This window comes from Tursiops truncatus, chromosome 1 (genome assembly GCF_011762595.2).
Source record: "Tursiops truncatus isolate mTurTru1 chromosome 1, mTurTru1.mat.Y, whole genome shotgun sequence".
Classification (NCBI taxonomy): domain Eukaryota; kingdom Metazoa; phylum Chordata; class Mammalia; order Artiodactyla; family Delphinidae; genus Tursiops; species Tursiops truncatus.
The window spans coordinates 158,021,198-158,046,159 of record NC_047034.1 but is presented as its reverse complement, the minus strand read 5'-3'; the positions used below and the strand labels follow the sequence as shown (position 1 = coordinate 158,046,159).

At 55.7% G+C, this 24,962-nt stretch overlaps 2 protein-coding genes across 13 annotated transcripts; one reads left to right on the top strand and one right to left on the bottom strand.

Moving 5' to 3' along the window:
* The first annotated feature begins 9,741 nt into the window (after nt 1–9,741).
* On the top strand, nt 9,742–15,586 carry HPCA (hippocalcin). The gene is made up of 3 exons (XM_033838597.2): nt 9,742–10,119; nt 14,381–14,486; nt 14,624–15,586. Exons 1-3 carry the CDS (start codon nt 9,742–9,744, stop codon nt 14,719–14,721), a joined length of 582 nt encoding a protein of 193 aa, XP_033694488.1. The 3' UTR covers nt 14,722–15,586.
* TMEM54 (transmembrane protein 54) lies at nt 15,136–21,911 on the bottom strand. 12 transcript variants are annotated; one of them, XM_033838567.2, is made up of 8 exons: nt 21,746–21,911; nt 20,032–20,087; nt 19,621–19,689; nt 19,292–19,485; nt 16,852–16,911; nt 16,505–16,693; nt 16,241–16,304; nt 15,136–15,910 (listed from the first exon to the last, which is right to left on the bottom strand). In XM_033838567.2, the coding sequence occupies exons 3-8, from the start codon at nt 19,643–19,645 to the stop codon at nt 15,744–15,746; spliced, it is 699 nt and encodes a 232-aa protein (XP_033694458.1). In that variant the 5' UTR covers nt 19,646–19,689; nt 20,032–20,087; nt 21,746–21,911; the 3' UTR covers nt 15,136–15,743. The 12 variants fall into 12 exon arrangements, with proteins under 12 accessions (XP_033694458.1, XP_033694457.1, XP_033694476.1 ...); XM_033838566.2 differs by lacking the exon at nt 20,032–20,087 and having other exon boundaries at nt 21,746–21,910; XM_033838585.2 differs by lacking the exon at nt 19,621–19,689 and having other exon boundaries at nt 21,746–21,909.
* Nucleotides 21,912–24,962: the final 3,051 nt, after the last annotated feature.

Sequence of the window (24,962 nt, the reverse complement as noted above, 5' to 3'; positions counted from 1 at the left end):
GATGCCTCCAGTGACAGGGAGCTCACTCCCTCCCCAGCAGCCCATTTTCACTGTCACATCATCTTTTTGCTGAAAGCTGCCTCCTGCAAGACAGCCCACCTCCCAGCTTCCTATTCAGGATGATTCAGTTGGCCCAGCCTCCAGCCTCAGGCCCCCTCATTTCCCCAAGTTTTGCCTGAGAGGCCCGAGAGGTCGAGAAGCCAGGACCCTGGCAGCTGGATTTCTGTCTCCGGAGGAAGGGCAGGGAGCTCACAAGTGAACCCAGATGGCTTTACCAGCAGGAAATTCCCAGTGGGTCTTTCTCTGGCTGTTCAAAGTTCCTTTTCTGCTGACTGGGAGAAATCAGTGGAAGGAAAGCCCTCGCGGTCCTCTGGGCTTCCCTTCACTCCTCAGTCTCAAGAATGGCTGGAGGCCAGAGAGGGAACCCAGTGCCCAGAGCCACAAGTCCAGGAACCCTGGCATCCTAGCTGGGAGGCCTCAGCTCTGGCTCTACCTGCTGCCAGGCACCCCCATCTGTATTTGTGGGTCCCGGGGTGAGTGCTCTTGAGTCTGGCACCAAGGGATCTGTCGTGGAGGGCAGGAGCCAAACAGTCCTCGGCTCAAATCTTGGCTACTGTGTGACCTCAGGCAAATCACTCTACCTCTCTGAGCCTGTTTCCTCACCAGGCATCTCTCTCAGAGTGGTGTGGGGAGTATAGGAGATGTTATATGTGAAAAGGAAAATGCAGTACTGGGCACATAGTAAGTATCTATAGATGTATTATTATAAAGTGGAAGTCATTCATTTCCCCAAAACCCTCCCCCTGCCTGAGTGGGCCAGGGTTGCTGTGAGAGTGGATCGTGTCAGGCAGGGTGATGTCCTGACCCACTTCTCGGCTAGTGGGCACATTGTACATGTGCCTTCATGTGCAAGGGGGAGTGGGTGTGCACACACATGCACTGGGTGTGCATGCATGTGCAAGGGTGTGCGTGGGTATGCGTGCGCGTACCTCAGGCTGTCCATCCCAGGGATTCCCAGGGTACATGCATACCTGCCAGTACCTGTGCGGTATCCCTGCACTGATTCAGGAGGCCCCCCTGTTCGCTGTTACTATGGAAACAAAGAGGCAATCCCCAGCTTCGGGAAGAGCCTAAGGTGCCAGAAACGAGAGCTGACCCAGTCCTCCCAGCAAGAAAGACAGATCCAGAGCATGAGGGCCTTGGGATGTGGCAACCTCAGCCTCTGGGGGTTGGGTTCTGGGACTCTGCGTCCCTCTGAATCCTCTAGGAAGTTCTCACTTCTCTAAGGCATCCCAGCCCACTGGAAAGAGCTCAGGACATGGAGCCGGGTCTCATCTTGAATCTGGCTCTAACCCCACGCACAGGCTCAGGCAGCGAACTCGATCTCTTGTGCCTGTTTCCTCTTCTATAAAATGGGGATAATCGCAGGTGCCCGCGGAATCCTTGAGCTGGAATGTTACCTTTCCTCTTGATGGGGCCCTGCCCTCAAGGCTGTATGAGTGTAGACCCCAGAGCCCTGGAGTGTCACAGAGTAGCCTCCCTCATGGGCACGACCCTCCCAGTGTCTCATGGGCTGCTCACAGCAACTCTGGGAGGGAAGCTTTTCCCAGTAGTAGAACCGGGGCTCTAGGAGGACAAAGCTGGCCAGTGGTGGGGTCAGGTCTGCTGGGAGGAGAGTCACACTGGCCACGGGTGCTGGGTGCAGTCTTCAGCCTGGGCAACCCCCTAGGGCAGAGCTGGGCTGCTGGAAGACTTCTGGGAAGCAGATCCCAGAGGAGGAAGAACCATCTTTTAAAAATCTTGACTCTTGGGACTTCCCTGGTGGTCCAGTGGTTAGGATTCCTCACTTCCAAAGCAGGGGTCCCGGGTTCGATCCCTGGCTGGGGAACTGAGATCCCACATGCCATGCGGCACAGCCAAAACTTTTTGAAAAAATAATTAATTAATTAAAAAAAGAAATCTTGACTCTTTAGATTTTGACTCAAATGTCCTGCATGCAGGTTGTAATACATCCAGGCAGAATTGCTTATGAAGTCACAAGTGAACACTCAGCCTCTTGCCCTTAATTCCACTTCCAAGAGTGACCATTCTATTTGCTGTGAACCCAGCAACAAATTTCAGACAGTCAGAGATGGACCAGGAGAAGCGAACCAGCAATGGAAATGAGTGAGAAAGATCTGAATGCTTATCTGTCAGGAAAGCTGCCACAGAAGGAGTCACTTATGACTTGGGGAGGGGACAAAAGGGTGCCCTGGCAGGGTGACCTCAAGCAAGTGACTGTTTCTCCCTGGCTGAGCCGGAGGCCCTTCCAGCTAGGAGTTGCTTTAACCAGCAGAGGGATTATTGTGCAGACAAGGGTTGGCTGGTACGTGATCCCAGCTGCCTGCTTCACTTCACCCCACCCCCAACTAGGTTAAAACCCATATGCAGCGTTATGGGGGTCGGGGAGCAGGGAGCCCCCTTTCCCCAGCCTTTACTCTGGATCTCTTCTCTTGGTGTAGGAGATCCCAGCAGTCTGGTAGAGGATTGCTGGCTGGTGGGGAGTTGTTGAAGGAAGGTGGACGGGAAGAGCTGAGATGGGAAGCTAGGGTTGGGGTCTGCATGGAGAGCCTGGAATGTCCACTTACTTTGGTAGGCAGTGGAGAGCCATGGAAGGTTATTAAGCAGGGAGGAAGGGGATTAGATTTAAAGAAACTGAAGGCAGGCGCTGTAAAAGGGCCGGAGCCGTCACACAGGGCCAATCCGATGAGGACGTGGGGAAGGGGAGGCGGCAAGGAGAGCGGAGGTCGGGCCTGAGAGATGCACCCAGTAGACACGCTGACTTGGAAAGGAAGCAGGTGTGGGGATGAGGAGAAGGGAGGGGTCCTGGATGGTGGATCTCGGGCCTGTTTGGTGATGGAGGGGGGCCCAGGCACAGGGCAGGCTGTGGTGGAAGGTGATGACTTGGATACTGACTGGCTTGAGTCTGAGGTGTCTGTGGGTTTGTGGGAGCAAGTCCAGAAAGCAGCTGGAAATGCAAGTTTTGCAGAGAAGGAGCCAGAGGGTCAGAGGGGTTGTTGTTGCCAACTTTCCCAAGTCTGGGAAGGGACCACATCAAGGTCTGAGCCTGGGTCTATTGCCCTCCGAAGTCCGTTCCTTCATAGTGAGGGACCGGCAAAGACACGCCCCTTTCTCTCTCCCCGGGGGTCCTGGATTCTGGGCTGGGCAGAGTCATCAGCTGCTGTTACTCGGGAGGGAGGTGGTGCTCTTCAGCTGCTTTCACCCAGGAGGATCCCCCTGCTGCAGAGCCCGGCAGCCTCAGGGGCTCTTGCGGCGGGATCTCCAAGCCCTGACTGCTGCTCTGGAGAGGGACACTGTCCAACCAGCCCCGGCCTTCCTGATCCTCCTACAGCAGGGAGGCCCTATTAGCAGCCTGGAGTGCCCAGGGCCCTGAACTTTACAGGCTCCATCTCACTTAATCCTCACAAGCCCCTTCCAGGGAGGTGCTAATATTATAGTTTCCATTTCACAGATGGAGAAACCGACCAGACCTTCTGCAAGTGAAGGGCCTTGCCCCCCTCCACCATGGGGGTGGGTGGTGGGACAGGATTCGGCCCTGCTCAGTGGGAGCTGAGCCCCATCTGTAAAGTGAGGCTTGCTCTGAGGGATGCCAGCCCCACCGCAACACGCCCATGCCCGCCACTGACTTCAGGTCTGCGTTCCCAGCTCCCAGGACTTACCCACCCTCCCCACCCTCCCCTCTTTCTGTTCCTCTCAGCCCAGCTCCCTCGGGAACAGCCAGGCCCACCCCCTCCCCCTCCCGGCTGTGCTCCTGGCAGCTCTGCCGCCCTGGGCTCTGGTCCGGGGGTGGTCCCCGGCAGTGAGGGAGGTGAGCAGAAGCTGGGATCAGTTGGGCTAAGACGCTGGGCATTCAGAGACCCCCAGGTCTCCACCTCTGGGTCCATTGTGCTACAGGCTGGGGTGGGCAGGGCCCTTTGGAAAGGGGTGGCTTGAGGTTTTAATCACTTTATCAATGTTTGTTTGTGTAATTCAGCCCTGAGATGCTTTTCCCTCCATCTGTCCCCACCATCTGCTCCCATCAGGATTTTCCAAACCATTTGGGACCTAAGAGGGAGGCTGGGGGCTGTGCCTCTGAGGGGGATGGGGAGGGGCTATGTCCACCTACCTCACTGAGAGGTTCCAGAGAGGGGCCTGGGCTCCTGAGTCACATGGAACTGGGTTCAAATTCTGGCTCTGTCACTCTCTTGCTGTATTACCTCAGACAGGTGACTTCACTTCTCTGGGCCTCAGTCTTCACATCTGTAAAATGGCATTCACATTACTGCCTCCTCAGGATTAGTTTGGATCAAAGGAGGTGACATAGGCAAAGCACTCTGCACACAGTAGGTGCTCAAGAGCTATGCAGTCCCCTCACCACTCATCCCTCGCTTGATTCTCTCAATAACTCGCTTCTGCATTTCTCTCCCTCCTAGACATGCCTCAGTCTGGGTTGCCGGTGGGGGGGGGGGGCGCTGAGTATCATCAGCAAGGGCACCCCTCACCTCCACCCCTGCAACAGGCCTTCACAGAATCCAAATCTGCACGGCTCCGGGGCCACTGGGATCTCATCTATGTAAAACTCACGTCCCCACACTCCCCCAGGGGCCAGTGAGGCAGTAAGTGAGGCCTGTCTTGTCTGTGCTCTGGTTAGGGTTTTTGATAGGGGATGTCAGAGCACCCAGGTCACCTGTCTAACCTTTCTCCTCACAAAGGGGAAGAGACTTGCTCCAGGTCGTTCAAAGTGAGGGACCCAGGCCTCCTGACAACTGCCCTGTGCCCCCCTTTTCTGGGCTATACCTCGTGGGCCAATGGCCTTGGGGTACAGTATGGGGAGGCCCAAGCCTTCCCCTTTGGCTCAGCGTGGCTCCCAGTACTTCTTAGGCCCCCAGGAGAGGAGAGGTGGCTGATGGGAAGTAATCAGCAGAGCTCCCAGAGCCAAAACTCTGCCCTGTCCCCGCCATCCACCCTCCTCATCTGAGGTATGGAAAGTCAAAGGGATGTGGGGTACCCAGGGTGAGGGTAAGACATAGCCTTGTCTTCAGAAGCCCCATCTATTGGGGAGACAGAAATGCAGACTGGGGGTCCTGAGGGCAGGGCATCAGAGTCACTGGCACAGAGAAGAAGAACAGTGGGGTGGGGGAAGTAGGCTCCCCTGAGGCTGAACCAAGGAGTCAGCCCACAGGAGGTGAAGCTGGCGGGGGAGGGGGGAAAGCAGGAGGAAGCAGAGTGGCTGAGCAGTCCCCAGTGAGGGAAAACTGAGACCCCACAAGGATGGAGAGGAGGATCCAGATCTGGCTGGGAAGATTCTCAGGCTGCTGGCAGCGTGTAGAGGAAAGAGGAAGAGGGTGAGGAGGACCCAAGGGCAGGTCCCTCTCCCAGCCCCAAGCCGAGCCGGCCTTCCAAACCTGGGGGGAGAGGGGCGGGAGCTTGTCACTCAAGGGGCCTGAGCGGCAAGTCTCTCCCCACCCCCAGGTCCTCTTGCAAGAGGCAGCTGGGAACCACCCACACACGTCTGGCGCCTCCCTAGGGGTCCCAAAACCAGAGCCAAGGTACAGAGAGGAACTAATGTTCTGGAGGGTCCAGCTGCCCTCACCCACAACGGCCTGGCTCCCCAGTTCCTCCAGTTGAGACTCCCCGCTTGTCCTCTAGCAGGAGAGACTAAGGCTAGATTTGGACTACCTGAGAGGCTTGGTCTGAGAACCTGGAGGTCTGAGCCCTAGGGAGTCATAAGGGTCCTAGCTGCTGCCAAGGAAGTGGGAGGAACTGTCCAGTCAGATGACAAGTTCTGTCAGCTCACCTTCAAAGCAAGTCCAGAAACCAGACCCATCTCTGCCACCCTGGTCATCTCTTATCCTGAGATGGCCCCCTGATCCCATCCTGGACCCCACTCCTCAAAGTCAGTTGAGGACAGAATATCTGAGTAAGCTTCCAGTCTGCTCAAAGCCCCAAGAGCTTCCCTTCTCACCTGGAATAAAATCTAAAGTCCTTGGCATGGTCCTAAGCACTGCCACTATCCCAACCTCTGCACACTGATCTCAACTTTTCCCAAAACACTTATCTAATACACTACAGAACTGACTTGTATATTATATTCATGCCTTACTGTCCACTCCTGTAACTCCACTGCCTAGAACAGTGCTGGGCACAGAACTAATGCTTGATAAACGTTTGTGCAATGAATGGATGAGGAGACATGGGTTCAAGTCCAAGCCCTCTCGCTCGCTGTCAGACATTGGAAAAATCATTTAACCCCTCTGAACCTCAGTTTTCTCATCTGTGAAGTGGGGACAATAAGGATCAACCCCCCCCCCCCGGAAATACAGAAAGAGCAAAATTCGAGCCCAGAGGTCGGGATTGTTGCTGAGGCTGTGGGAAGGAGGATGCAGCCCCCATCCTGGCAGGAGAAGCTTTGATAGAGTTCAGCGACTCTGGAAAGGGGCTGTCCTGTCTGCAGGCAGGGGGCTTACACACCTCAGAACGCCCCAGGTGGAGATGCTCCCCAGCCCTCACTTATCGCAATCCAGTACAGGCACTGGGGAGGCTGGGGAGGGAGGGAGAGGGCTTCTTGACTGGGGTCGGGGGCAATGGGAAGAGCAATTTAGATCCACGTTAAGAGGTGGAATTCATTGAGAGAGGTCCTGGGCACGAGACCCGGTGTGGCGGGCGGGAAAAGGGGGTGGGGCTCTCTAAGGCAGAGGCGGGGTAGGGGGCGTGTCTGCCCCCCAAGACCTCAGGGACTGGAGGAGTGGGCGCTGCCCCCTCTCTGAAGAGCTCAGTTAGATCCGGAGTTGAGGCGCAGGTGCAGGGAGGGTACATATCGAGGCGCCCAGGATCCGATTTCCGCCCTCGTTGTGACTTGCGGCTCCAAGCCCAGGTAGGGATGGGGGAGGCAGGCGGGTGGAGCTGTCGGGGGTTGTCCCCGGCTTAGGAAAGAGGTGTCTGGGCACTGACTATCCCTACCGTCCACCGTATTCGGGCTACCTGAGTCGAGAGGTTGAGGAGATGGGGACCTCTGCCTTTCTCCCCAGGCGGGGTGCTCCCTCGGGATGGGGGCCGGAGAGGTGAGGGCGTCCCCTTCCCTCTCCCGGGCAGGGGCGGGGGCGGAGCCTAACCCTTTGCTCCACGCACTATCAGGGCTCTAGGGCAGAGGGAGGAACGGGGACCCCCCCCAGAGGAGGGGCACCGGGCTAACGCTGCGGGGCGTCTCCCTCGCAGTCCCGCCCCCCGCCCCCCGCCCGCCCCTCCGGCCGCCTCTGCCGCCGCGCGCTGCAGCAGCGCCGCCTTCCCTGCGCAGTCGGTGTCTCCGCGTCGCTGGGTGAGTGGGGGCTGCTCGGCCGGGGCCAGGGGGTGCGAGGAAGGGGCATCCCGGAGGTAGGGGGCCACGTCCAGGGCTCCCCAGCCCCGCCGCTCCCGGGCCTCCCAGGAATTTTCCCTCCGGGGACTCAGGGAGTGGGGCTCCCGCCGGGAAACGCCTGGCGCTCTCCAGGGTCCTGACCGCCGAGTGGCCAGCCTGGGGAGTCGCGTTCCGGCCGCCTCCGGACGCCCCCTCCAGGAAGGGCCACGAGCCTGGCGCTCCCCGAGTGCTGAAAGGGTTGAGGCGGGGGCCAGGGCGAGAGCTGGGGAGAGGACTGGAGAGGGTCCCCGAGGCGGGTTTCTCAGACCGAGCTTAGGTCCTTCCCATTTTGGGGACGGGGTCTTTGCGGAGACAGCAGAATCTATTACCGCCCTCGTTTCCAGTTCTTCCAACTGGGGGCAGGGGGACGGACTCAGAGGGTGGCAGGGGGGAGGGGGCACTAGAAGATCTTTCCTGCCCAGCGCGTCTCTCTGCCTCCGCCCAGATGACCCAGTTCCTTGGACCTTGAGGAGGGGACTAAGGGACACATTCGGCCACCCCGGCTCCAGGCATTTCCTCAGTGCCCTCCCACACACTTGTTCAGTGGATCCTCAGCCTGGGGCAAAAAAGGTTGATTTAGAAAGAAAGGGAACCAACTTACAGAAACATGCATGTGACACACTGCTGAGGACACACACAGGTCCCCCAAATGGCCACACAGGTACATGCCCCTCACACTGTAATGGGTGCATACCTAGTCACACGCACATATATGCACATGCACAGATATAAATTGAAATACATGGGGAGACAAATGCAAGGCAGAAGCCAGGGACACACACGCATACATGAGCACATGCACTTACACACGCTTACCCACATGTGCACATGCACGCACAAGGAATAACCCCCTCACTCTGTCTCACAGCTGGGGGGAGATTCACCTACACACATCCCTACATCCCTGTCCAGAACCACCTGGCTGTCTCCTTTCCAATACCTTCCCCTCAGCCCTCCACAGTCTAACCTCCTGCACTGAGGGGACCTTTCTGAACTAGATGAAAGGTAAGTGTTGGGGGAGGGTTGACTGGCTAGAGGTCTCCCTGGAAGAGGGGGCTGTCATAAGCCTGAGAAGGGCTGCAGCTCCCTCTCTTGGCACCTGGCAGCACCCCTGGGTAAAGAAAGAAAGATGGCAAAGGTGTCTGAGGGTCCCACGTGCAGCTGGCCATGTGAGAGGTGTAGGCATGGGAGCTGGCTTGTGATGGCATGTGTGAGACATGTGGGGCTGTGGGCTGGTGTGTCTCGATGCACAGGGTATGGGAGTTGTGCGTGCATGGTGCTGTGTCAGTACATGTGAGTTGTGGAACAGAGGGAATGTTGTCGTGTGTGCAGGCACGGTGACCCTGGGTGGGTGTGTGCTGGTATGTGAGTGGCATGGGATCCATGTGTGGATTTGGTGAGCTGTGTAGCATAACATGTGTCAGTATGTATTCATTTGTTTACTGTTGGCATCTGGACACATGTAAATCTTTTAAATTTGTTTAACACTTAGGTAGCACTTATATGTGCAGGCATCTTTCTAAGTGCTTCATATGTATTAACTAATTTAATCCTCACAACAATAATGAGGTAGGTACTATTACCCCCACTTTACAGATGAGGCAGAGAGAGTTTAAGGAACTTGCCCAAGGTCACATAGCTGGTAAGAAGCAGAGCTGGGATTCAAACCCATGTGATCTGGCTCTGGAGCCCAGGCTAACACCTACCTTATTCTGCCTCTTGTCAAGCACACATGGTGGGAGGGAGAACAGGTCAGTGTTTGGATTGCAGGTGTATTTTGTGTGAGCAGGTGTATGTGAGGCAGTAAGGGGGCAGGGGGTAGGAGGGAGGAAGACCAGAGGGCCTTTCTGCACTTCCCTTGGCAACTCTGGGAGTTAGCCCTGCCACTTCATGGCTATGTGACCTGAAGCAGGTCACCTCAGTTCCTTGAGCCTACCTTTTCATCTGTAAAATGGGCTAATTCTCAGGCTTCACTTTGTGAGGGTGAAATGGTATACCCTGGGAAGGCTCAGTGGCTGGCACTGAGAAGGGCCTCAGTAAAGGTGAGCCCCCTTCTCTTCCTCTGTCTCCAGGTCTGTTCCCTGGGGAAGTAGAAGGTCTGGGGAAATGGTGTGGAGCTGACACAGTGGCAGGGTGCCTGGGTATATGTAAGCTGTGTGATCTTGGGCCAGCTCCTCTCTCTCACTGGGTCAAAAGAGAGGCTGGAGTGGCCGGTGTCTGGAGTGTTGTCAAGGGGCCAGGAGTGCCTGACCACTCCTCTTTGTCCCTTGACCCCCTCGGGGACCCAGGTGGGACTTGGCTCGGTGGCCATGGGCAAGCAGAACAGCAAGCTGCGGCCCGAGATGCTGCAGGACCTGCGGGAGAATACAGAGTTCTCAGAGCTGGAGCTGCAGGAGTGGTACAAGGGCTTCCTCAAGGACTGCCCCACGGGCATCCTCAACGTGGATGAATTCAAGAAGATCTACGCCAACTTCTTCCCCTACGGTGACGCCTCCAAGTTCGCAGAGCATGTCTTCCGCACCTTTGACACCAACAGCGATGGCACCATCGACTTCCGGGAGTTCATCATCGCGCTGAGTGTGACCTCACGTGGCCGCCTGGAGCAGAAGCTCATGTGGGCCTTCAGCATGTACGACCTGGATGGCAACGGCTATATCAGCCGTGAGGAGATGCTGGAGATCGTGCAGGTGGGCCCCTGGGCCCCTCAGAATGGCAGGCACAGGGCCCAGCAGCTTGCACCTGCTAGCCCTCTTTACCCTCCCAACAGCCCTTGTGGGTAGGCAGTGGCAGGTGCTATTCTTACGACCCATTTAAAGAAGTCTTTAATAGGAAGTAATTTCCAATTTAAAGTTGAGAAAACTTCCACATACCCTTTACCCATCTTCACCAATGAACATTTTACCACATTTGCTTTATCATCGTGTGTGTGTGTGTGTGTGTGTGTGTGTATGTAATGTTTTGTTGTTCTGAACATGACCCTCTGCCCCTGAATACATCAGGACAGATTTCCTAAGAACAAGGACATTCTCTTACATAACCCGCCCCGGATTATCAAAGTCAGGACATTTAACATAGAAACAATGCTATTATCTAACTTACAGACCATATTGAATTCTGCCAACTGTCTCAATAATGTTCTTTATAGCGTTTTTTGCCCTGGTCTAGGATCACACATTGCATTTAGTCATCCTATCCTCTTTAGACCACTTTAACCTGTAACAGTTCCTTAGTCTTTCTTTGTCTTTCAAGACTTGACATTTCTGCAGAGTACAGGCCAGTTATGTTTCACTGATCCTCATTTACTCATGAGGAAACGGATGCTCAGAAAGGTAAAGACACTTGCCCGACATCACACAGCCTGTGAATGGGCCACCTGGCTCTGTCACCCACATTCCATCTGGATACCCAGCCACCTTCCAACTAATTGATTGAGAGCCCACTAAGAGCCTAGTACTGTGAGACGCTTATACCCATGAGCTCAGTGCATCCTTACAACAACCCCATAAGGCTCAGAGAGGTGAAGTGGCTTGCCCAAGGTCACACAGCATCTAAGTGGAGTCAGGTTCAACTTGGTCAACACTCAGAGCTGTCTCTTAAAAGGGGTCTGACTTCCAGTTCTGGAGTTGGCTTCAACTCCTCGGTTGCTCATCTGTCAAAACGGGGATGGTGAGGCTGATCTCACAGGGAGACTTAAGAACCTGATAGGAATGTCCTTTCTTAGAACAAATTTAAGCATAGTACGTTGGCTTTATCTCAGAAACCTTCCAGAGTGCCCATCCCCTCAGCAGCATTGAGGTCCATCAGGGATCTGGTCCTATTTTACCTACCAGTTCCTTGTTCACTTTTTTCCTAAGCCTTTGTTTCTTCACCTATAAAGTGAGGGTGTTAACCCCTTCTTCTTCCAAGGCTATTGTGGGTGTAAAGCAGGATAAAGACTCTAGTAGATGGCCTGGCATATAACTGGCGCTCAGTAAACATTAGTGATTGTCAGTTATTATTTTCTCCTCTGCACATTCTCTGCTCCAGCCAGAATGGCCTTTTCAACATCCTCGGAATGTGCCACTTTGTACAGGCTCTTGCTCCCTTTCCTTCTGCCTCTCTGAATTCTTTCCCTTCTGGTCCCTCAGCTCTGCTGTCTGCTCCCCCTCCCAACTCATCCAGCCACTAGTGGACTCTTGACTTTGGCTTCTGGGTCTGCTCTCTCCAGCTAGAGTAGAATGGGCTGCCTTAGGATGTGGTGCTCTCCCTATGTCTATCACTAGGGAAAAGACTTAATGATTATCAATGGCTCCCATGGGCCAGGCCTTAACTCTCTAGTTGATGGATAGTGGGGGTTTCTGGGGGTGCTGGTGGAAGGGTTGGGGTAGCCAGGGTAGTGGAAGATCACTCAGGGATTGGGCAGCAGCTGGATACCAACTAATCTGTATGGATGTTCATGTTTACCACTTAAGTGTGGTTGCCTGGTGTATACTGGTAAATGTCAGCCTTGCTGGAAGCTCCAAACCCAGGGCATTGGTCAAGCCAGTACCATTCTTTGGGCATCCTTGGGACCCCTGCCTGGCTGGCCTCTGCTGTCTAAGCACTGGGTTCCTTTACAGCAACCCAGAGGCTCCAAACGACCGGTGCAGACAGAACTCTGCAAACCCTAGTGACCGATTAATTACAAGTCGGCTCCACTGAAACAATGAGCGAGCAGTAATTCCAGACAATTAATTAGGAGGCCCAGGAGAAGGGCTGTCACAGGGGAGCAGTCACTCTCTAAGCCACTTGCTCAGTCCTTCTCAGGATGGAGCCCTGTGCCAGGTGGTGGGCACACTGGAAGGGAAGAGACCTCACCTCAGCCTCTTGGAGCTCCCACTCTGCTGGGAGAGACAATTGTGCAGGCCACACTGACCAGCTCGGTGACAGGGGTGTAAAGGTGACATCTGGGAGTCCAGGGGATTGAAGGGCAGGGAAGACCTGAGGCTGTGGTGGTTGAGTAATGGTTATACTATGATTATGTTTACTGACCACTTACTCTAGCCAGCTATACACAGTATCTCATTTAATACTCTAGACAGTCCAAATGAGGAAGATATGATTACCCCCATTTTACAGATGAGGAAACTGAGGTTAAGTACTTGTCCAAGGCTACAGAACAAGTGATTAGTGGAACCAGGCCACCTTACTTCGTATACCCTGCTTTGAGGGGTCATTAGCACTCCACAAGCATCTATCCAGTGGCTAAGAGGCAGCAATTTCTAATCTGGTGTCTGCCATCAATTTCCTTTCTGAGCCTCAATTTATTATCTGGAAAATGGGGATCTCAGTACCTGCTTTTCAGGGCTATTGCAAGGGTGAGAATAATGTATGTAAAGGACCTTGCACATAGTGGGTGTCTGTAAATGGTAGTTAGTATTATTGTTCCAGGCAGAGGCTGTAAACACTGGGAGACCTGAAAGGCACAGGGGTATTTGGTTATGGCAGAATCACCTACTAGGGGAGGCCTGATGGTGGAGAGATCAGCAGGGACCAGAGTGTGAAATGCCTTGAATGCCAAGGGCCAAATGTTTGGACTTGATAACAGAGGGCAGTGGGAGGTGCCAGTGGCTTTTAAACAGGGGAGTCCCTGTCAGATTCCAGGCACTGTGCTAAATTCTGTGGATCTGGGCACTAGCTAGATGTCCATGGTCCTTATCTGTATGCTGGGACCGAGGAGCAATCCTACAAATGCATAATTACTTCCGGAGAGTTGCCCCCAAAGGAGGCTTTGGGGCAGCATATGGGCCCTGACCCAGCCTGGATCAGAGAAGGTCTCCCTAAGAATGCGCCATGTAAGCTGAGCACCAAGGAGGAGTGGGAGGCAGCAGAAGGAGCGTGGGGCAGCATCCAGAAGGAGCTGGGTGCACGGCAGGCCCGGAGGGAGGCCTGTGTATGTTGGGAACGAGGGGGCGGCCCCTGGGCTGGGGACGTGGCGGTGGAGATCTGTGTTTGTAAAGAGGTCTCAGAGGCAGCGTTGGGGACAAAACCTAGAGAGGCCGGAAGAGACCACTGCGGAGGCCAAAGCCGGATCTGAGGCTAGGGAAGTTTATGGGATGGGAGAAGGAAGGCTTTTTGAAGGAGGTGTCAGTAGCAAAAAGCTGGCAGATTGAGGCGACGGGTCTGGTCCTTGAGCTCCGGGGCGCCGGAACCCAGCCCACAGGCCAAGTCCTTTGTGCTCTGTGTACGCTTAGCGCATAAACCCTCCTTCGAGTCGCCTCCGAAGCTCTTGCATCTGGCAGCAGCCGTCCTCGGCCCAGCACAGCCGAGGCTGTCCCCGCCCCGGGCAGGTACTCACGTGCGTTTATTTGCATAATATCCCCCGCCCCCTGTGGACCCAGCTGCCTCACTCCCTCCAGCTCTCAGGGCAGCTCTACGCCCCCTGCCGGCCACAGTAGCATCGCAGCCCAGTGTCATCCCCTTCGCCCAGCGTCCCCTGTCGGTCATCGAGGGCGGGCCGCCCGGAGCCCCGAAGTTTCTGAGAAGCAGCTCTTTCAACCTGGGACTTAACTGGGAACCTGGGGCGTCCGGCACAAGCTCCTTGGCCGGGCGTTTCAGGCCCTTCTCCCTCTGGGCCCCGATGTCCTCCAACATCTCTTCTGACGCCCTGCATTCAGCCATCCCTAAGTTCTCGGCGTCCACTCAGGGCTGCCCGCTCTGGGGCCTTTGTACATGCAGATCCTTCTGCCTGCAATTCCTTTCCCACCGAGCGCTCCAAGGGAACTTGTTCAGGGCTCTCTCCAATAGCCCCCTCTTCTGGAAACCTTCTCAGTCTCAGAACTTCCCAGTTCCCCCATTCCTCCGTCACACCCTCTCCGCCTCACCTTGGCGGGAGCGGCGATCGTCAGCGCACCTGGGGGCGTTTTTGGAAAGTTGGGGGTGGAGGGATCAGGCAGGCTCCCCCTCACTTCCTCCCCACCCGCCCCCCAGGCCATTTACAAGATGGTTTCGTCCGTGATGAAGATGCCGGAGGACGAGTCGACCCCGGAAAAGAGGACTGAGAAGATCTTCCGCCAAATGGACACAAACAACGACGGTGAGGAGGCAGGGGCGGGGCGGGGCGGGGCGGGACGGGGCGGGAGCTACTCCCCCTCCCTCTCCCGCGGCTCGGTTCTGCAGCCCCCTCGCTTTGCTGCCGTCTTCTCCTCCGTCACTGTTCCCCTCACCCCGCAGGCAAGCTGTCCTTGGAGGAGTTCATCCGCGGGGCCAAAAGCGACCCGTCCATCGTGCGTCTGCTGCAGTGCGACCCCAGCAGCGCCTCCCAGTTCTGAGCGAGGAGCCAGGTTTCCCCTCCCTGCCTTCACTGGCCCTCTCCCGGCTCTCAGCTTCCTCGCCCTTGTGTCTGTCCAGGCTGGGGGTCAGATTGCCACCCCCAGGGTCTGCACTCTGAGGGGCCTATGGAGAAAGGAACCCTGCAGCCCCCCCCCCACCCCACCAAGGCCCAAGCCAGCAAGTCGTTGGCACTCCCCATCCGGGAGGCAATATCTCCCTTCGGCAATGATAAAGACACAGGCTCTGGCTTGGTCTGCCTCTCAGTCAGCCCTCCCTTACCTAGCTATCAGAACGTCAGCCATTCCCCCTCCCCCACCCCCGCACACACCCAGCCACGAGGCCAGACTTCCCTCCGCCAACCACGGGGCAAGCTTCCCTGCCTCCACCCCAACCCTTGTAGATCTCAGCCTTGGTGGAGTTGGGAATCATGCCTGTCTTTTTATTTGGAGCGGAGAGAAGGATTCCAGAGGTTTGGGGGCTTGAGGAGAAACCTTCCTTGAGCCATCCTTCCCTGCAGGAGGGCCTCAACCTTGCCTGTTCCTGCCCTTGTTGTCCCGGAGGCCATGATGCAAAAGGAAAACCTCCTGCTTCCAGCCCCCCAGCTGTGAGTCCCATGAACCCCCGCCTGCGTTTCAGCATTTTGATGAACACAGACCCACGGACCCCTCTGTGTGTCTTGTCTCTCTCAGATACACACACAGGCCCACAGACAGATGGGCAGACACACCTAGAGCGCCACCCACAGTGTCCTGTGTGGGAGAGCAGCACAGGCCCCCGGCCGAGTCCCCTCCCCCGCTGCATGCATCCACGTGGAGCATCTCTGTTCTTTTTAATATCTTCAGAATAAAGTCTCGTTTCAGTGCAGCGGGCTGGGTGGCTGGAGGAGAGGGGTGAAAGACCCACCCGGGTCCTGGAGTGGCATTGAGCCCTCTTGGCTGGCTCCAGGAATCCTGGCCTGATCACGGTGCAGACTTGGCTGGAGGGCCCCAGTGGCCACGGGGCTTGGGTGAGGCAACAGCTGTCAAAGGGTCATCAGCCCAGAGCTAGTGCAGCTCTGCAGGTCGTGGTCCTCCACAGGCTCTGGGCTCTCCCGCATCTGTGGAGATGTCAGAGGCTGCCAGCCCACTGGGTCTGGGTCTTCTCCTCCAGGACATCCAGAAAGTGGGAGGAGTCGGGGGCTGGGGTGATCTTTGGGTGAAGGGACATCATTACTCTCCACTAAGCAAGAGTCAGGCCATACCCTTGGAGTGCCCCCAATTCCAGCCCAGATACCTCTCCCCCTCCCCAAGACTCATCCTGGGCCTTGGGAGAGCCAAGTGTCAGCTGTATGACTTAGCTGGGAGATCTGAGTTCTCTGAGCCTCCAAGTCTCTCCTTTTGGTCCTGGGGAGAACACTATTGCCCCAGGTTTCAAGGTGGGGGCCCTTTACAGAGGGGTGGGGACAGATCAGCCTGAGCTCCCCAGCAGGGGCTCCCAGGAAGTATGAAGAGTCAGGGCTTGGGGGATGGCAGGCCTTACCATGTGATGGCTGCTCTTCCCCAACCAGGGCCTCAGTTCCAGCAACTGGTGGGTGATCTGGGCGCTGCGGACAGCAAACACACTCTCTGCCATGCAGAACAGTAACGAGATGCCCCAGAGACACAGGCTGGAGCTCTGTAGGGGGACAGGGGGCAGTGATGGCTGCCTGGGGTTGGGGAGTGGAGGGCAGGACTCCAAGAACCCTTCCCACCTCTGATGAGCACCTCGCTGCCCTCCCACCCCATCCCAGGCCTAAGCACTTACGTAAATGCGAGTGGGGTCGAAGGGACAGTCGGGCGCCAGTGCCAGTAGTTCGGGGTCCCCAAAAGTACAGGCGGCCAGCAGTGCGTGGCCCTGGGTGGCAAAGGTCACAGCAATCGAGGCCAAGAGGCCGAGAGCACAGGTCAGAGAGAGAAGAGCACAGGCCACACTCGAGCTAAACACCGTCCAGCGCTGGATGGAGGAGGCCACTGGTCAGTGGACATCAGGCTCGGCCCCATGGGCAGCTCTGGCCCCCATGGGGTCAGCCTCACCCCCTCCAAGCAGGTCAGGCCTTTGGGGGTGGCTGCTGCCCCTATCCGCACAGCCCCATCCCAGGAGGTACCACATACCAGAGGGATGCTGGGGAGGTAGCGTGATAACACGATGACTGCAATGCCTGAGGTGATGACCTGTGGAGGAGGCTCAAGTCAGCTCTGACCCCCTACTGGAGGAGAGTGGGCAGGGAGTCAGGGCCACTCTCCAGCAAAGATTCCACCAACACCAACTCTAGCCCTCCAAACCCACACCCCCTGCTTAGCTTTGGTTTCATTACCTCCATCTGCATGGGGACACTGCCTCTTCATGGTCCAGCCCTGAAGTGACGTTTCTAAAACACAGTCACTCCCTGCCTACAACCTTCCATGACTCCCCACTGCCTACAGCTGCATTTCTCAAGCAGGGACCTGTGTATCCCAGGGCCACAGAGCCATGTCACAGGATATATATGAAATGTTTCCCTGGAGTGGAAAAGATTTTGGAAGAAACTCAGTAACTCAACTGGCGAGAAACTAAAAACAAAATTGTTACTTTAAAATAAACCAGGATACTTTATGGAGTAGAATTCAAAATCCCTAGGAGTATTTTTAACTATCGCAGGCTCTCAGTGACCTGGCCCCTGTCCCATCAGTTTCTCAACTCCACCCTGGGCCAGGCTCTTTCCTCATCGCCCTGGATACGGACACCCACACAGAGCCTGGGCTTGATGCCGCCTACACAGCGCCTTCTCAGGAAGGCCTTTCCTGTTCCTCTTTACCTGCGTGGGTTCTCCCTCCTGCAGGCCCCCCTAACCACCCCCAGCCCCAAGAGGCGGGCCCACCTCACTGTTAAGCCCACCAGCTGCCCTCTGGATCTTCTGGGCTCCACTCAGGTGGGCTCCCTCCTTCAGTTCCCTCACTTTACCAGGCACGGGCTGGACCCGCGGGAGGCAGGTGAGATGATAGGGGGCCCAGCAATGTCTGTAATTCACTGTGTAGCCACTAGTTAAGTAACTCAAATTCTCTGGGCTAAGCCCGCTCAGCAGGAATGAGCTCAGGGAAAGGACACTGGCTTTGGTGTCAGCCACAGATTGTTTCACATCCAGGTTGGCTTCTTTGTATCAGCAAGAGGTTGGGTGAATCCCTGAGTCAGTTTCCCCCTCTGTAAAGTGGGGAAAATCATGGTCCCGTGTTGCAGGGAGCTGTGGGGATTAACTGAGGAAATAAGAGCACAGCTGAAGTGGTCCAGCCCAGAGCCCATCCGTGGTGGACCTCCTAACCCCAAGCTCACTGCCTTGCCTGCCTTCCTCACAAGGTTGGTGAGACGAATAAACAACAATAATAGTAACCCTAAGGGACACTGCACATATCTGTACAGCCTAGCTCTGTCCCACTCACTGAGGCTCTCCTACTTGCCGGGGCCCATGATCCTTGCTTTAGGGCCAGCAGGCTGTCTGAGCTTCATTTTGCAGGGGAGGGAACAGGCTTAGAGAGAGAAAGAAATCCCTCAGCCAGGCGGTGGCAGGGATGGAACTCAGACACTGATGTGCAGATGTTCCCCAAAGGCTGTAGCCATCTCTTCTGACAGTTGGGAAAGGGCTTTACGAACTTGAGAATACCAGGCCCCTTCTTCATGTATTCATCAAACAGGTACTGACATCCAGCCATAACCATGTCTACCATTTATTGAGCACTTATAGTCCGGGCCTAATGCTAAACTCCTGCCAAATTGTTTTTTTTTGTGTGTGTGTGTGGTACGCGGGCCTCTCACTGTTGTGGCCTCTCCCACTGCGGAGCACAGGCTCCGGACGCGCAGGCTCAGCGGCCATGGCTCACGGGCCCAGTTGCTCCGCGGCATGTGGGATCTTCCCAGACCGGGGCACGAACCCGCGTCCCCTGCATTGGCAGGCGGACTCTCAACCACTGCGCCACCAGGGAAGCCCCCAAATTGTTTTTTTCAGTGTCTCCAGAGCAGACCTTATCCATTCCCACCTCCACACCTTTGCATTTGCCATTCTCCGTACTTGAAAGCCATCCCAGCTTCCTCTCCTACCAGCTGGCCCCAGCAGGCTTCATACCCAGGTTATGGTAATTGCAGCCTATCTCTGAACTCCTATTCATCCATCAATACCCACCTCTGGGGCCTCCACCTCTGTGAACCCTCCCAAGCTGAGCTGATGCTCCTTCCTTCTGGCCAACAGTGCCTTGACTATTTCCCTATTGTAATGATAATCCAAGCTCACAATAGTGAGTTAACCACGTGCTAGGCACTGTGCTTAGCACTTTATGTGGATGATCTCATTCAGTACTCATCAGGATCTTCTCAGATGGACACTGTTACCGTCCCCATTTTATAGATGAGGAAGCTGAGGCAAAGGGAGGTTGGGTGACTGGTGCCGTTGGTAAGTGGCGGAACAGGGGTTAGTACTTGGGGCTCTCTGCCTGCCCACCCCAGGCTGTGGGTGGGGACTCATCGAAGACCCTTCCAGCCCCTTCCAGCCCCCTGTTGCCAGCCACCCTCCCAGCCTGGCCATACCACGATGGCGGAAGTGACAGAGAGGATGTTGACCACAGAGTAATGCAGAGCCACAGCATCGTTGGGGGCTGCCACATAGCGCAGCACCGTGCCGTGGAGGAGAGCGGCTGCGATGAAGCTCACGTGGCCCAGCACCACCAGCACCAGCCCCGTCTTCATCAGCACCTTCCGGAAGTCACCCACACTCAGGCCACCTGTGAGGGACAGCCATGTCAGGGCCATGGGTAGGGCTTATCCTGCTGGGCAGAGGAGAAAACTGAGGCCCCTGCAGGAGTGATGGACATTGGGTTCTAAATCTATTTCTGGATAACTCAAGGCCAGTAACTTGCCTTCTCTGTGCCTCAGTTTCCTCATCAGGAAAGGGGGTTCACAGTGCTTTCATGAGAGTCCTTGGATCTCTAAGGTTGGAAAAGCATACAGGTGGTACTTAATAAAGGGTAGTAGTCCTTGTTAGTGTTCAAGGTCATGCGTGGCACAGTTAGGATTTGAACCCAGGTCTCTAGCTCTAGACCCATGATCCTTCCACTAAGCTTTGCATCCACTGATTTTTTTCATCCATACATTTGTTACATCAATGTTCACTGAGTGCCTGCTCCATGCCAGGCCCTGAGGTACCACAGAGAGCTTGATGGGCACTGCCCAGGCCCCAAGGAGCCCCTAGTTCACTGGGCAGGGATCAGGTTCTATTTAGGATTCAGTTTGGTGTAAAGGGCCTGGCACACAGTAGATATTCAACTCACAATTGCTGAACTGACTCCAGCAAAATACTCAAACTTCTGAGTCTTCATTTCCCCATCTGTAAAATGGGAAGAATAACCCTTGTTTCCCAGTGGGGAAGGAGGGTCCCATGAGGACATGGATGGGAAAGTGGGGCATACCCGGGGGGTGCTGGGAAAAGTGAGCTCTTGGTGCAGGGCCACTAGGCAGGGACACGGCAAGGTGCGGGAGGCTGAGGTCAAAAGAACATCAGGGACTCATACGCAAATCCTCTCCGAGTGTCCAAGCGGCTACTCGGCCCCTATCTGCACACCCCCAGGATCGGGAGCCCTCCTTCCGGCTGTTCCAGATCTGCTCTTTGGAATGTCCCCTTTGGGTCCTGGCTCTGCACCATGCTGGCCCCTTAGGCCCACCAGCCCCCTCACTCTAGCCAGCTCTGTGAGACTGGAAGACTGGCCTGGTGCCTAGAACTAAACAGCCCCCCCTTCTTCCTTTAGCTGCTCCTTGTGGGACCTGTGAGTCCCTTCCTAGACCTCAGCGTCCCCATCTGTGGCAGCAAGAATTGGGTCATATTTCATATATGGGAGTTTTGCAGCCAGAGAGAAAGAGAGAGAGAAAGGAAGGAATCCCTAGACGGATGTCCCTGGGGGCGCTGCGCCCAGAGGAAGCCCCCGGGAGCAGAGAGGGCTGGGGCTACTCAGTCACACAGACCCTCTGTGCGACTTTGCACCAGCCTCTCTCCTTTTTGGGCCCCGGCTTCCCCATATGTAAAATGGGAAGGGGTTGGTCTAGCCGGTCTCTGAGATCCTCGGAGCCTTCAGGAGCCTCTGGAGCTGTACCAGATGGAGGAGAAGCAGAGGGCAGACGATGGGCTGGACAGGCACCGTGGGACTGGATGGCATCATGAAGATTAACAGCTGGCCAAACAGGAAGGGGCATGGCAGCTTTGTCCCACGGGCCTGACCCACTTCACCCCATCCACCCACCTACCTGGCCACCCAGACACCACTCAGCTCAGGGCTGGGCTCATGAACAACAGCCTCCCAGGACCAAGACTTTGGTCAAACTGGAGGTACAGTGGCAGCGTGGGGCTGTGCCTGGAGCACTGGACAGAGTCTCAGGGCAGTCCCTGGCTCAGGATGGTTCTAGGCCGTGGTGCTCCCTCGCCACTTTACAGATGAGGAAACCGAGGCTCACAAGTTCTCTTGGCTAGAGGGTAGGGACTCCCCAGGTCTGTCTGATGCCCAAGAGCAGCATCATTGTGTCCAGGAAGTGAGAGGAAGGGGCACATCAGTCCCACTCCTCTGTCTGGATCATGTTTGCCAGTGGCCCTTCTCACTTGGCTCGGTTTGGGGGAGTGGAGGGTATGGGAGCCGGAGCCCTTTGGGAGGCTGAGGAAGCCGAGGGCAAGCAGCCTCTGGTTCGCAATGCCCTCCCTGTGCTCTCCCTTCTGCGGGATGTGGAGGTTGGCTGCTCTCCTCCCACCTGGGGGTCCCTCCTCCGCAAGAAAGGAGAGTGGGGGGCAGTGGGGACGGGCGAGAGGCCGTGGTGCTACCCCACATCGGAAGATACCAGAAGCCCTCCTCTCGCCAGCTCAGTGCTGAGGAAACTGAGGCCCAGAGCAGAAAGTGAAGGCGGCCTGGACCCCGGGGTTCCGGGCGCCCACGACAGTGCTCCGCCCCTGCCAGAGGATCTGGGGCGGGTTCGGGCCTCCCGGGCCGTCCCCCCGCGGCTCACCCAGGCGCAGACACATCTCGGCTCCCGGGCGGGGTCTCCGCGGCGGCTTCAGCGGGGCTCCAGACGCTGCGGGCGGCCGGTCGGCCCCACTCCCATACTGGTCCGCAGCCGCCGAGCGCCCAGCAGAGCCCGCGCCGCGCCCACTTCCCGCCTCGAGCCCGGAGCGCCCGGCCGGCCTCCCTTCCCGTCACCCCCTGGGCGGCCCGGCCCCGTGAGGGCCCCGGCGGCTCGTTTGCATCCCGGGCCGGTCCGACCGGCTGGGCAGCCCTTCCTGGCCCGCCCGGCTGAGTCACAGCGCTGGCCTCACCCACCCGCCTCGATGCCGGCCGGCACCCGGCCAGCAACCCCCCGCAGCCCACCCCGCTCCAGTGATGCCCATTTTACAGATAGAAACTGAGGCCTAGAGGAGCTGCGATCTTCCGGGCTAGGGAGTGAGACGGGGGGCCTGATGCGTGGTTGTCACGACCTGGTGGGCAGCTGGACAGGAAAGCCCCGGGGTGAGAGCTGGGAATCCACTTCTTTCTAGAGAATGGGGAAGTGCAACAGTGGGTGGTGAAAGAGCACTACCTAGGGAGCCAGGCTCTGTCCTTGACCTGCGCCGTGACCTCAGGTTTCCTCCCAGCCGTGGCCTGAGGGTCTTCGGCCGCAGGCTGAGCAAGGTGCTTTACTTGTGGGGGTGGGGATGGGGGGGTGTCTCTGTTCCCTTCTCAGAAAATCAGGGATAATAATTCCTGTCCCCTAAAGTCATGGTGAGATACAAAAATGAGGTAAGAAAATGCTTTGAAAACCCTCTAGAGTATCTTTGCAAAGTGCAGACTTAGCAGGAACACGTAACAAGAGCTTTTCTATTCCTGGCTATTGGTTACTGTGCCCCTTTAATGTGCCAGAATGACCCTTTGTTTCATCCTCAACATGTAGAAATGGACTCACACAAGAGTGTCCAGCGGAAGGAGTGGAGTACGGGTCTCAGTGCCCTTTCTCTAATGTGGCCGTGCTGTGGCTGCCAGCCTGGGCTCTTGGCCCTCAGGCAGGACTCTGGGAGGCACTTCCGTGGTATCTGGGCAGCATCAATTCACAGTCTGCACCCCCTACCCCACTGGTCAGTGGCCTTGAGGGTAGGGGCTGGCTTGATGCATCTAACACCAGCTGTCCACTGAATGCGTGTGCCTTGTGTGTGGGGCACACAACTTACTGATGACCAAGTCCACCTCCCAAGGGCTGCCCTGGAGAGCACGTGTGGTCACTGCAAAGCCAATGTCAAATCTCATGCATGTGCGTGCACGTGGCTTCTTTATCAGTGTCAGGCTGTCCCCTTGACACTGACCCCAACCAGGGCAGTCTGGAATTATGCTGGGGACCCAGACCTTTTAAATGTCTTTGCTTTCAGATGAATAAATGAGGGTTCTCTCTTTCTATCTTTAGAAAAATACTGAGAGTTAAAGATTATTACCCCATTTTACAGATGAGAAAATGGAGGCCCAGAAAGGTAAAGGAGCTTTTTAAAGAGCACACAGCATGTATCATTGGTAGAGCTGAGACTTGAATCCAGATCTGTTTAACTGTGAAGGCTGCTCCTGAGTGTGCTGGGCGACAGGGGAGCCATAGTCTTCAGGGAGTGGGCCTACTCTCTGGGGCCTCTGAGGAGGGAATGGCCCACCTGTTTCTCTTCTGACACAGTTTCCCGGCCATGGCCCAGCCTAAGCGCCCTGAAGTTATTGCCATTTCTCTTTGCTTATTGCCAAGTGACCAAAGTCCATTCTTCTGAGTTGTCCAGTGTCCCTTGCCTGCGCCTCACTCTTCTGCACACTGGCTAGGGTTCTGGGGTTCTGGAAAGAACCCCAGGCTACAGCACTAGCTCCTTGTGCTCTACCAACACACTGTGACACCCTGGCAGCTCACAGCCCTTCTCCAGACCTCAGTTTCCCCATCTGTCAAATGGAGATAGTGATCGCCTTCCCAGATTTCTGAGCCATAAAAAGACTTGAGAGATGTGAGAGTTGGCTGAAACCTAGCCAGAGAAATACAAATAGAAATTCTCTCTCTTCCTGGAACACTTAACAACCAGGTGTGGTCCAGTACACTTAAATTGGACTCTGGGTCTTCCCAGGGCATGGCCTCCCCGCCGGGCTGCTCATCTGGGAAGGAGGTTCAGGCTTCCAGTCCTTGTGCAAGTCCTCTTCACCTGAGAAAGGCTTTTTCCTCCCTGACTATTAGGATACTTCCTCCCTCTAAGTAGAACAATCACACACGGACCCTACCATATTCAATTTTGTGTCTTTCCATACACATACATAAAACGAAAGGCCAAGTGATCATGCTGAGAGGAGGAGGTGGTTGAAGGGGACTTAGGCATATTTACAATGACAAATTCTACATGGTGTGAATGGGGAGTTTGTTATTCTTTGTATATTTTCTATCTTTTACATTTCTTTCTTTCTTAAGTATAGAGAAGAAATCAGAACTACTCATAATCCTCCCTATCCCCACGGATAATCAGCATTCACATCTTGGAGGGTTTTTTCCTATGTGCGTATGTAATTTTCTCCTCTGAGACTCTTGACTCCCGGCTTTACGCTGCCACCCCTTCTCATCACCTTGATCTGTTGCCCTCTCTGCCATCCCCTTCCATCTATCAAGGACTTGGGTTTCCAGATTTTGGTGAGGCAGTCATTCCAAATTGTCCTGCTCATCCATGTGAAGGACCCTCCAATACTCTTCCTTGACCTTCTCAGTGACCTTCATCATGACCCCAGCCATCCTGTCTGGGTTCATGCCTTGAACGGTCCCCTCTGAAATCCCACCCTTGAGCATCCCACAAAGACTTCTCTTGCACCATGCTGGTGTTTTGACTCCCATGGCCTCATCCTCTGACTTCCCAGAGGCCGCCAGCCCATTCTCCTTTCTTCTGTTCAGTTAACCCCCTCCTGGCTTCTTTACCACCAAGCCTACATCACAAGGTTGAGCATCTGAAGGCCAGCTCACTTGTCCAGGTGAGAAATGAGAAATGTAGGGGACTTGGACCAGGATGGTGGCTATGAAGATGGAAAGAAGAGGGGAGATTTGAGATATGTGATTAGTATGCATGTTAAAATTTGGAAAGCACTGTTCTAAATCCACTCACCTTGCTCTCTCTCCCAGTCACTCCTACAGCTCCACATGGACCACACTTCATTCCTCACCCTCTTCCTTTCTGCCAAGTCTTTCCCATCAGCCTATA